At 33.0% G+C, this 13,212-nt stretch overlaps 1 protein-coding gene across 1 annotated transcript; it reads left to right on the top strand.

Annotated features, from left to right (window-relative positions):
• Positions 1-10,918: 10,918 nt before the first annotated feature.
• Positions 10,919-13,212, top strand: LOC136066640 (uncharacterized). The gene is made up of 3 exons (XM_065771292.1): positions 10,919-11,040; positions 11,458-11,525; positions 12,278-13,212. Exon 3 carries the CDS (start codon positions 12,376-12,378, stop codon positions 13,069-13,071), a length of 696 nt encoding a protein of 231 aa, XP_065627364.1. The 5' UTR covers positions 10,919-11,040; positions 11,458-11,525; positions 12,278-12,375; the 3' UTR covers positions 13,072-13,212.

Raw genomic sequence — 13,212 nt, 5'->3', positions numbered from 1 at the left:
CCTAGTAAATAATTTAATCTTTGAAAAAATTATCTCACTTCCCTTGAGGTTAGAAATGACAATGACCCCGAAGTTTTGCAGAAATGAAATTCCCCTTGATTTGTGATAAACATTAGAATACAATGAAATATCTTTTTTTAACTTGATTAATAGATCATGTTCCTAATTTGTTCATCTCTCTGTGCGCCAAAGAGGCCTAGAGCTTATATTATCTAACGCAAAATACATAAACAAATACAATCCTTCTGATTAACTGCAAGGTACACCCTTTTTCTTCTTATTCTTATTATTTTCTCTGTGTTTATACTTTGTTGAAAACTAGGATGTGTAATCAAGTAGCTATAGCCATGTTTGTGATTCAGTTCAATATGTGTGTCAATGCGTCCAGCCCAATTGGACTGTAACGGTAATCTTTTGTGTGTGAACTACTATTCAACAGACAAATATAGGTAAAGACATATAGCATTTTACTACCCAATGCAAGTAAGAATGAGAAATTGTCTACCATCATATTTTATAGAGCGATGTAAACACTTATGATATATAAAAAATATGTTTATACATCAATTCTCTCTCTCAAAAGAATAACCATCCAATCTCTACTTCAAAAGCCAAAATTTTAAACAAGAAATATATGGAAAAAATCTTTAAGGAATCGAGTGGGGCATCAAAGAAGGTCAAAGTGAGATTTTTTTTTTCCATCTAACTCAAAAGTTCCTTCCTAAGGCACGTTAAGAATTAGTATAGTGAACTTCATAACTTATTATTATTATTTATCTGATTTAGTGTCTTTAGAAGGAATTTTTATTTTTTAAACTGCAAGAAAAGTACAATAATATATTAATAATGCAATTTTATAATTATATTTTAAAATGCTTTTTTTTTTGGGTAGATAATCAAGCTCTACATTCTTATATATATATATATATATATAGATATATATATCACTGTGTAAATTTAGGATTTTGCAAAATAGTCAGACTTTAGCTCCTCTCCAAACACACACACATTACGGTAACTTTAAACACACTTAATGTAGCTTTAAGCAATTACACTATCCATATTTTTTATTGGAACAAATTCATCATTAGATTCAATGGCGGGGCCAGGAATTTAAGTTAGGGGCAAGATTAAACATATAATTTGATTCTTCAAAATAAATAAATAAATAAATAAATCAATGTAAAATTATTAAGAGTGTCAATATACTGGTGAATATTTATAGTTGAATCAATGGCTTGAATGGTTTTAAAAATTTAAGAGAATCTCTAGGTTTCAGACTGAAAGAGGCTAGTACCAACAGGTGAAAAAAAAAAAAAAAGAGTTTATGTAAGAGTTTATTTTTATCATGACTAGGTGGACCCATTATTTTAATATAAGAGTTTATGTAAGAGTGTAGGTGGTGTAAGAAAAGTTGCTGTGGGAATTGGGAAAAAGAAAAAAGTAAAGTTGTTTATATGCCCCTCAGTATGGGTTGAAGAGATCGTCCTTGTTTTTCCACTTTTTCCACCCCACTAAGTTCTCACTCCAAATTGTCTTAGGTAAATATTGTTTGTTTCTCATCTCTCTTTTTGTCAATCTCTAATTGATTTTATATGTTATGGAAATCAATTGTTCTAATCAAATAAACCCAAAGATTTGAATTTATTTATACTCATCACCTCATTAATTTTATTTGTTATCATACATTTGACTTATGAAACTCAAAATGGAAACCCTAATTTTAAGCCCAGACTAAAAAAAATTTAAACCCTAACCTGTTTTACTCGTTTACTGTTCTTTGTTCATTTGTTTGACTAATTTTGTTCCTATTTTAATATTACTTAGGAATTACGCGAATCCCTAACACACACGGTTTCTCTAAGATATAATTTATGTTTTTCTTTGTGTTGGTGTTTAGAGTTGGGATTTTGTTTTTCTTTATTAGAGTTGATGTTGTAGTTTGATATTGCTTTTGCTGCTGTGGTTTTTATTATTGCTGTTGTTTTGCGGTTGTTTAATAAAATTTGAGAATCCTTGTTTTTGCTTCTATTGTTTAATAAACTTTCAAGCCTCATGTTAAATAAATTTGAGCATTTTAAACCCCAAACCCGCCCCTTGGGCCCTGTGGCAGGCCCACGTGGGCCCAAGGGGCGGGTTTGGTTTTTAAAAAAACCATTTACTAAATGGGGTGGGTTCGTGTTAGGGGGCGGGAGACAGGTTGGGTTCGGGCATAAAGAAACCCGCTTTGAACCCAACTTGTTGTCATTCCTAACCAAAACCTTTTGTTAGAAGATCACGCCAGGCAATATAATTTTTTTATAGGATTGTAATACTGGTTGCATATATTCTTTGGTATTTGGGGGCGGGGATTATGAAAGAGTTGTTAGGTTAACTAGAACATTGCAGTACACACACTTGTTTTTGAAAAGCAAATTTTGTTGATACTTAGAACATTACACACACTTTCCTACACCACACTAGTCTTTTCACTTCTACTTTTGCTACTTATAATTACAAGCTTCATAAAAGCTCTGTTTGGATCACGTCTCACGTCTGCTGTGATTGCGTTTTTGCCTTCTTTTTTTAGCTCAACACCGCTTGCATTGTTCATGGGGTCCCATGACCCATGAACAGTGCAAATAGGCAAATAAACAGTAATTTAAAAAGTGAACAGTAACCAAAGATTATTTTTTTTAATTGTTTTTAGTTTTCAGCAAAATAAGCGGTATCCAAACACATGTTAAGTGTGTGTTTAGATACTTGCTTATTTTACTAAAAACTGAAAACATTAAAAAAATAATAAAAAATTTACTGTTTGAGCTTTGATTACTGTTCATATGCCTGATTGCACTGTTCATGTCCCATGAACAGTGCAACAGGTGCTGGACTTAAAAAAAAAAAAAGCCAAAAATGCAGACTTGGAAAATGCAGCCAAATCCAAACAAAGTCAAAGAATACAGGAAAGACAACTAACCTATATTATTGACATTCATGTTTGAAGCCAAACTTATTTCACCCTTTGCTCTCATTACTTCATTTTATTTATGAATCATCTCTTCAACTTTAACTCTCTCTCTCTGTTAAGGTTCCTATTTCTCACCGTTTCATTCGGTATTTGGCTAGCTCTTTGCTTTTAATCTTTCAGTCTACTAGTAAGCATCTTTCACTAACTTTTATCTTAATTATTCTTTTACTAATTAGTAATTATAGAGCATTATTATACATTGAAATTTTAGTGAAAAACTAAATTTACTTTACAGAGCATCATAATTTATTCTTTATGCATTGAAATGCTGTGTTGATACTGATAGTAGATGGATTTATTTGTGTATGCTGCTATGCTATTATTTGTGTTTTATTTGTTTGTGATTTTGTGTATGTTGTGTTGATGGATTAATTTGTTAATGAATTTGGATATGGTTTGTGTTGATGAATTTATTTGTTGATGAATTTGGTTGCCGCTAGTCTGTTGAGTGGAATAGAGTCTGCCTCTGCATCCAGGTCTAACTCTAATAATTCTTTTTAAGGTAAAATGCTAAAGGCATATATTTTTTTTCATCATGTCTTGACCTTTATGTGGCTTTCTTTCTTTTTTATATTTTGTTTCAAATTAATGGTACTGACTTTTAAGTTTTTTCTTTTTACGTTTTATTTTTGGTATTTGGAATTTAACGTTTGCATTCTTTTGGCTAGACTTGACTTTTCAAATTATTTATTGTTGGAGATGTGCAAAATTATGTCCTAGTAAAGATTCTAGCAAAAACACCCAAGTATGATATTTAAATTATTTTATATTAAACATAATCAATTTTAATAAATTCTTCTAAATTAGTGGCATGTGTTCTTGAAGGATTTAATTTGTTTAACTTAGGTAGGTTGGTGTCTTTTTCACAGAATAAAGTGTAGCTTCAAGACTATACACTCTTGAGGTCAATTATAAAATTGAAACGCTTGCTTTTGAAGGTGTGTACTATGGAAGTTGGGTTGACCTTCCCAAAAAGAAAATAAAAGAAAAAATCATCAATGAGGAGAAAATGTCATATTGAAGTATTCGACAATAGGACTGAACCTTGAAGGAAATTTTGCTACTTGGACAATCTTGACAGTGGAATCTCTTGCAAGGCCATATTTAGAGAGAGAGAGAGAGAGAGAGAGAGAGAGAGAGAGAGAGAGAGAGAGAGAGAGAGATGATTCATAAATAAAATGAAGTAGTGAATGGGTGAAATAAGTTTGGCTTCAAAAATGAATGTCAATAGTATATAGGTTGGTTATCTTTCCTGTATTCTTTATGAAGCTTGTAATTATAAATAGCAATAGTAGAAGTGAAAAGAGTGGTGAGGTGCGTAGGAAAGTGTGTAATGTTCCAAGTATCAACAAAATTTGCATTTCAAAAACAAGTATGATTCTGTTCAAAGATACTCTCTCTTCCTCCTTAATGTAAAATTTATTATTCCAACAAGACATTCGCAGCCAAAAAACAAAACACTGAACATAATGTATTGCAATGTTCTAGTTAACATAACATTTCTTTCATAATCCCCTGCCCCCTAAATACCAAAGAATATATGCAACCAGTGTTACAATCCTATACATAAAATTCTATTGTTTGGCATGATCTTCTAAAAAAGGTTTTGGCTAGGAATGACAATGGGCTAGGTTTAGAGCCGGTTCCTTTAAGTTGGAACCTCAAACACAAACCCACCCCATTTAGTAAATGGTTTTTATAAACCTCAAACCTACCCCTTGGGCCCCCACAAGCCTGCCATGGGGGCCCAGGGCCAGGTTGGGGGCTTAAAACACAATTTTAGACTAGCAGCAACCAAATTCATCAACACAAACCATATCCAAATTCATTAACAAATTAATCCATTAACACAGCATACACAAAATCACAAACAAATAAAACACAAATAATAGCATAGCAGCGTACACAAATAAATCCATCAACTATCAGTATCAATACAACATTTCAATGCATAAATAATAATGTATAATTTCAATGTATAATAATGCTCTATAATTACTAATTAGTAAAAGAATAATTAAAGATAGACGTTAGTGAAAGACGCTTACTAGTAGACTGAAAGATTGAAAGCAAAGAGCTAGTCAAATACTGAATGAAATGGGGTGTGTACTGCAATGTTCTAGTTAACATAACAATTCTTTCATAATCCCCCGCCCCCCAAATACTAAAGAATATATGCAACCAGTGTTACAATTCTATACAAAAAATTATATTGTTTGGCATGATCTTCTAACAAAAAGTTTTGGTTAGGAATGACAACCGGTTGGATTTGGAGCGGGTTTCTTTATGCCCAAACCCAACCTGTCACCCACCCCCAAACATGAACCCGCCCCATTTATTAAATGGTTTTAAAAAAAACCAAACCAACTCCTTACGCCCACGTGGCTGGTTTTTTTAAAAACCAAACCTGCCCCTTGGGCCCACGTGCGCCTGCCACAGGGCCCAAGGGGCAGGTTTGGGGTTTAAAAGTTAAAACATAAACAAGGATGCTCAAATTTTATTAAACAACAACAATAATAAAAACCACAGCAGCAGAAGCAGTATCAAACTTCAACATCAACTCTAATAAAGTAGAACAAAATCCCAACTCTAAACACCAATACAAAGGAAAATAGAAATTATACCTTAGAGAAACTGTGTGTTAGGGATTCGAGTAATTCCATAGTAATATTAAAATAGGAACAAAATTAGTCAAACAAATGAACAAAGAATAGTAAACGAGTAAAATGGGTTAGGGTTTAAATTTTTTTAGTCTGGGTTTAAAAGTAGGGTTTCCATTTTGAGTTTCATAAGTCAAATCCATGATAACAAATAAAATTAATGAGGTGATGAGCATAAATTAATTCAAATCTTTGGATTTATTTGATTAGAACAGCTGATTTCCATAACATATAAAATCAATTAGAGATTGAAAAAAAGAGAGATGAGAAACAAACAATATTTACCTAAGACAATTTGGAGTGAGAATTGAGTGGGGTGGAAAAACAAGGACGATCTCTTCATCCTATACTGATAGTGTAGTGGGGTGACGGCGTTGGCGGCACAGCAGTTAGGGTTTGGAGAAGAGAGAGGCAAAGAGAACTAAGATTGAGAGTTTGAGAGAGTCTGGTTTGGGCACTGGTGAGGATTGAGGAGACCGAAGCTTAAGATAAGAGTGTAGGATGAAGAGTGAAGTGAAGTTGTAAAGAGATTGGAGAGAGAGTCTGAGAGATATGACCAGTCTATAAGATATCAGATCAAGTGACTAAGCTTTTAATTGTGACCATTAGATTTTGGTCTTTTATTTTGATTTTAATGGTTGATTTGTAAATTTGGTATTTGTACCCCCCGAGTCACCGCTCAAATCACTTAGAGTGCTCAGCATCAAATCACTGTTCAATCTTCAATGTATTCTTCAATGTATTGTACACTTTAATCACCACTGTAGATTTTGAATTTTAATTTGATTAAAGCGGTTGATTTGTAAATTGGGAATTTGTGCAAAAAACACCTCAAAAAAAAAAAAAAAAAAAATTCCTGAAAGCATCCACATCAATGGAGGTAATTTTTTAGTTATTTGGCATTACAAAAAGCTACTTTATCTATTTTACTTACTCATTTTACAAAACATCAAGCAGTAATGAATTTATTTTAGCTTTCAACATAATAAAATAATATAAACATCACAATAAAATAATATCTACTACAATAAAATAATATATTAATAAAATAATATATCAAAAAGCCACCAAACTAGAGCTATCCCAACCCCAAAGAAGACGTGTATGTGTTCACCTACGTTGCATTCAGGCTCGTTTTGATGCAACCTCCACAAGAACTCGGGCCACGACAATAGAAGCCACCACAATGCACCGTTTTTGCAGAATTGGCTCAACATGCGTAGATCTGTGATGAAGAACTCACTGGTTTGAATCGGAGGCGTGGAAGGAGAGTGAGTGAAGAGAGCCTTGACAGCTTCGATCCGCCCATCCTCGCATTAGCTTCGCTAGCAATCCAACTTTGAGCCCACGCCGAGCTAACTCTGCATCGTGTCTAAGGCCGACGATCTTTGATTTGGTTCGCATGGGTTGGTTCTTGTTTTTCTGGTCAGAAAGAGAAAAGAAATAAAGAATAAAAAAAATAAGTAAAGAAGTATTATTTTAATATGTGTAGGAATTAAAAAAATATTTTAATGTTTTAGCTTCACATTCCGTACGAAGCCAAAAGTAGCTTTGTACAGAAGCTTGAAGCTAAAAAATTTTAGCTTTACATACATTGATGTAGAGCATTTTTTGTGTTTTAGCGAAGCTAAAATAGTTACTTAGCAATTTAGCTTCACTGCTGAGAATGCTCTGATACACGTTTCCCAGATACCAAAAAGGCAAAAATGGGTTGGCATGTGAAAATCAGATTTTTTTTTTGGTATATATAATTCGGTCGGTTTGGGTTTTTGGGTGAAATATTTTAAAATTCGAACCCGAACCGAATTATTCTGTTATTTTTATTGACAACCTGTGACCAATTGTAGATTGAATTCGAAGCAGCATGTGGACCTTTAGTTTGGGCAGGCGGGTCGGTTGGTCTAGATCACTAGACAACCTTATTTAAGACTATCTACAAAAGAATTGATTAACTAATCCATATCTACATATGTATACCATATGCTCTAGTTAAGGAAGAAAAACAATTGGGGGAAAAAAAAAGAGCTAAAAATTGACAAATAATTTATCTAGCATAATCATATTAAAAAAAAAAAAAAAAAAAAACCTCTGTTTTTCGTTTTCCTTTTGTCCTTATTCTCTTGTGTTGCTTGTGTTCCTCATGCTCCATTTGCCAAGGCAAAATTTGGGTTTCGGGCTTTGTAAAGATCCTCAATACCTCATCTTTAAGGCCAATGTCTCTAACCTCTCAAAACTAGCTCAACCGATTTGGGGGTTCAACAGCTCTAGTTCCTAAACCTGAGGCTCAATCTTGCCAATTAGCCACATAAGTATGTAGCCACTCTCTTATAGAATTTATCCTTGAACACTTCTTAGTCCTAAACTTGGCATCCAAAGTGATTAATCACCATCACTCCCTTATCCCCCCATCCAACTTCAAGCTACATAATATAAATCCTCCTATGCTTGATTTTCTTTTACTTCATCCTTAACTTCATAGAGTTTGCATCTTCTATCTCAATTCCATTTTAAATATAACTAGTAGTTAACCTGTGCGATGTTGGGAAAACTTTGCATAAATGTATAATGTATTATGAAATAAATTATATATTAATTAATAAGTTTTAATAAATAAGCTTCTACGATTTGGCCTATAGATCATGTCGAATTTGGCTCGATTACTAACACGACATGAGGAAAAGTAAAATCTATTAGGTTAGACTAAGTTTAATTCATATTTCTTAATCTCATACAATGCACACGGAAATTTTACATAAAGGTATAATGTATCATTATAAAATTCAGTGCTGAAATTATCAAAATAGAATGAAAAATATATGACTACACAACAGAAAAATATAAGAGAAAGATAGAGTTATCCTCCAAAGATTAATACATTGCAAAAAAAAGAACCCAAAAATTAAAATGTCAAAACTTCCAAAAACCTAAAAATATAAAAGAAATTAGATATACAAAGCTTAGAAATTATTGAAATAGAAAAAAAAAAATTATTGATTGTGATTATTCTACTCTACATAGAAATATTGAGAAATACGTCTTACCTCAAAAGAATTAAAAAAAAAAAGTGGAAAATCAAAGAACCCGATGTCAAACCTTCCAAAAGTCCAAAAAAATAATAAATAATAAGATGATTTAGAACCAAAAATTATTGAAAAAAAAAATGACTACACAACTGAGAAATATAAGAGATAAAAGACCAGTTTAAGATGTTACAAAAATGAACACAATAATTTAGAAGTTCAACTTTCAAAAGGCCATAAAAATTAACAGATCGAAAGATTCAAAACCTAAAAATTATTGAAAAAAAATAAAATATATAAGACCACACTACAAATAAATAGAAGAGAGAGAAAGAGAGATAAGGTACACTCGAGAGAATAATCCTTGATTATAGCTGTTGAAATCAAAAGATTTAGAGCCTAGAGAAATATATAACTACACAACAGACAAATATAGGTGAAAGATTGGTTACCCTTAAAACAATAATCCATGGCTGTGTTCGTGAAGAGAGCCATAGCAAATAGTGGAGCTGTATCAATTGCATTTAATTTCAAGCATTGCTTCGAACAAAAAAAAAAAAAAAAAAAAATCTCAATCATACGTCAATGCAGTTAATTGCTCAAAGGGTATCCAAAATACTGTATTTGATTATACAAGCAACATAAGGAGAATTCCTATCAATTTATGCATCATATTCCAATGTAACTCTACTTTTCCTGCAATATACACTAGTTATTTTAACAATAATTTGAAGCTTCAAAAACACAATATGAAAAATATTCTTTGTGTTTAGAATATAAAGGTACAAAATTGTGCTACAAAAACTAACCTTTTTGAAAGCCAAAAAAATAAAAAATTGAATTGTTGGTTTACCAAAGACAAAAGGGAAGGAATAAGTTGAGTATAAGATTGTTCCTATTTCCATCTTAAGCTGTTTGTTGATAGAGCAATCACTTAGAGAGGGCAATGTCAACAAACATATTTAAACGTAAATTTTCTAACCCATCATCTCCTTAAACAGAGGAGTCTGAGATAATATAATTCCAAAAGAATGCACTAAATTAACAATGCCATGATGATCCTAGAAGTCAATAAATTAACACCAATATTTCTAATGAGAACCATCTAACTTTCAAAGTTCCTACCACTCTACACACATAATACAAATGATCAAATTCAAGACTCTTATTGCACAATACCCAAAAAAAAAAAAAAAAAAAAATTCGCTAATCCCTTAATAACCTTATGGCCGAGATCAACTCTTTTGTTTGCTAACACAATCTCTTCAAATGGAGGCTCTTCCCCTTGGACAAGACATTATCCTCGGCTTAGGCTATAGGCCCAATGGACAAATATATAATGAACTTTTGGGCCCAATATCCCTACAATAGATAATCATGATAAATATTAAATTTTATTTTAGATTTCTTGATTTTTGGTAATAAAATTTAGTTGGAGTAGAATTTAATTTAACCTTTTTTAATTATATTTTGAAACTTAGGTAGTTGGTTTTACCTAAAGTAAACTATATTGACAATTATTAAAATATAACTATTTTAATAATATAGTGGGGAAGCACATGCACGTGCTTGCTATTATATTGAATAATAATTTATTGCTATTATTGCTATTATTTTTTTTTCAGAGAGAGTTTTAATTTAAGATGTCTGCTCTTGATGATAGTTCTTTATTATCAGACTAAGACATTAATCAGTTTTTGGTGTAGATAGGGATTGAACCATAGATCTCTTATTCAACCATAAAAAATTTTACCAGTTGAGGTAATTGGAACCCAATATTGCTATTATATTTATGTCCATTGCACAAATCCCTCATTTTTTTTACAAGATTTTAGAGGGGTTATGTCACGAGGTTTTGGAGAAATAATGTTAGACAGTCTTACCATTATCCTTACCCTTACCCTAGTATCTTGCCATTACATATATAACAATATAATTTCAAATATAAAACTGTTTTAACACAGCCAATATGTAATCATTTTATATGTAAAACCTAAATTTTTTACCATCAATATTTTCCAATGTGAGGCATGAAATATAAAGTTTTATTTTCTCTAAATTTGCGAGTACAGAGCACAAAACACAACGGGATATTAACTTAAGAAATGAAAATTTCACATTTCAATACTCAATTGCGAGTACAAGAAGCCTTTTGTTCTTAAGAATACAGAGTTGATACTGCAACCCACCCTTAACGTTTACCTTCGTATACCGCTTTCTCAATGTGTATATGCCATAACTCAATTCCGTACTCACACACCCGAAGAAGAAAGAGACACCCAAGACCAAGAGGCCCATCTTCAAGCTCCGGACCAAACCCAGATTACGCCGCCCCGCCCCCATCCACGTGCCGGTGAGTTCTTCCTTGTTTCCTCTCTTTTCTCTCTTCTCCTCATCTCCTCTTCTCTTCCATTTCCGACCTCTTCTCCACCGTCACTCTCAAACCCAAACCCGGACCCAATTAACTTTTTTTAATCATATTTTGTGTGGGTGGTGGTGGGTTGTGCTTGTCCTTGGTGATGGCTGATGGCTGGCTTGAGCTTTGCAACTGCAAGTGAGTGATGGTCCGCAGAATCTGTTACCGTCTTTTCCATTTCCATTTGCAGGAACCGTCTGTTTCTCCAAGATCTCATTCTGATAATTATATATATATATATATATATGCTTAGCTAATACGTATCAGCTTTCCTTTCTTTTAGTTTCTTTGTCATTTCTGTTTATGATCTTTCTTTACAAAATCTGAGAAACCCAACTTGGCTCTTTCTTTCAGATTATATATCCTTTCTGGAAGCGCCTCAAGATATCCCTTTAATTTGGGGGTTTTCCCGGCATTTCAAGGTTACTATTCCTCTTTTAAAAGTTCTATTTTTCACGGCTTCTGGGTTTTCCATTGTCACTGTTTTTGAATGATTTTCATTGTGTGTGAAAAAACCCATTAAGAGGTTTATGATTGTTGGTGAAAATCATGGCTGAAAGCTTGTGACGTTATGACATGTAGTCTATGTATTTGTGCTAAGTCCTCATAGAAGAACATTAGTTTGATTATTTGAAAGTTACCCATTTCAAGACTTCTATTTGGGGGGTTTTGTGAGGTTCTACAGAGCAAACAAAACTATAATGGCTGATTAAATTGCTGAGGAGGTCTTCAAATAGATATATGTCTTGGAGTAATCGGGTTTGACTGGCTGTCACAAATTTAGCATTATAGAATATAAGTAGACTCTCTAGTGTAGAGTTTTGTTTTGCTTTTTAAATAGGTACCAATAGTTAAGATATGTCTTTAGAAGCTAATATGCCGTTTAATTTTGATTTCTTAAGAATTTAGGAACTTAATGCCCCACTAGTTAAGATCCGACTTTACGTCATTGTCATCAACAACTAGACCAAATTTATGATTCTTCTCTACTAATAACTGATGCGTGATAAGATGGATGCCATATATTTTGTTGACCTACAACTTATATGAAGGGGTTCTTGTAGTTTTCTTGTTCTAACTCATGGTTGCAACAAGGATTAAGTTTTCACATTGTCTGCTGTTGTTCTTCCTCTGCTATGCTAAATTCATCCACAATATATTGAATATTTTGCAGCATCACGAGCCTATGCTCGAGGTGGGCGCAAACATTATGATCTTTTTGGCAATGGAAAGCTGGGTGATGAAGATTTCAGAAAAACATGGAAGAAAGAGATGGATGAAGATACTTCTCTGTGGACAGGGAGTGAAGATGAAGGAGATGATGAAAAAGATCCTAAAAGTCGTCTTGAAGAAGAAATTCGGAGAGTGAGACTGCAGGCAAAGGAACATTCTGACCTAATTGATGCCGATGACAGTGATGAATTAAGAAGTATATGGTCTGGAAGTGATGAGGAGAAGACGTTGTGGACTGGTAGTGAGGGTGATGACGACGACGATATTCCTACAGAAGCCTACCCAAATGAAAGTAGTGATAAGTACATAGACAAATTGTTTGAGTTTGAGGAAATGCCTAAGTATCGGACAATCTCTGAATTATTGAAAGCTGAAAATGAACCAGAAGAATTGTCCCCAGGAAAGCAAGCTAGGAAAATTGCAGTTGAAAATGCCTTGAAAAAATTGAAGAAAGGTCCTGATGGGCGTTACTCCAATGTGTGGGAGGTCATGAGTGATATAGATATTCTAATTGGAGCATTTGAAAGGGTTGTTTCTGGACCAGAGTACGCAGAGCTAAGACAGGGAGGGCCTAAGAAATTAAATATGCAGTTCTTTAAGGATATACAAGCACGTATGAGAGATCAAAATTACAAGTTCTCACCTGAGTTAAAGCTGAAGCCGAAGAGCAAATTAGTTTCAAGAAAGAAGTGGCAGAAAGCACAGTCTAGAAGGAGGAAAGCACAAAAGCGTTAAGTTGTAATTGTTTCCTTTCGGCACTAATGTGAGTTAAATGTATTATATATCCCTGCAACTTGTGCTTTTCAAATGTTCAAACCTGTAATCATAGGTATTTTTTTTTTTTAATTAGTAATTATAGTTTTACTTAGTTCTTAA

This window comes from Quercus suber, unplaced genomic scaffold (assembly GCF_002906115.3).
Source record: "Quercus suber isolate HL8 unplaced genomic scaffold, Cork oak 2.0 scaffold_42, whole genome shotgun sequence".
Lineage (NCBI taxonomy): Eukaryota > Viridiplantae > Streptophyta > Magnoliopsida > Fagales > Fagaceae > Quercus > Quercus suber.
Note: the sequence above shows the minus strand (reverse complement) of the source record. Positions and strands in the feature narration are given on the sequence as shown.

Excerpts from the sequence above, each read along its gene's own strand:
- LOC136066640 (XM_065771292.1), top strand. The coding sequence starts at position 12,376 with ATGGATGAAGATACTTCTCTGTGGACAGGGAGTGAAGATGAAGGAGAT.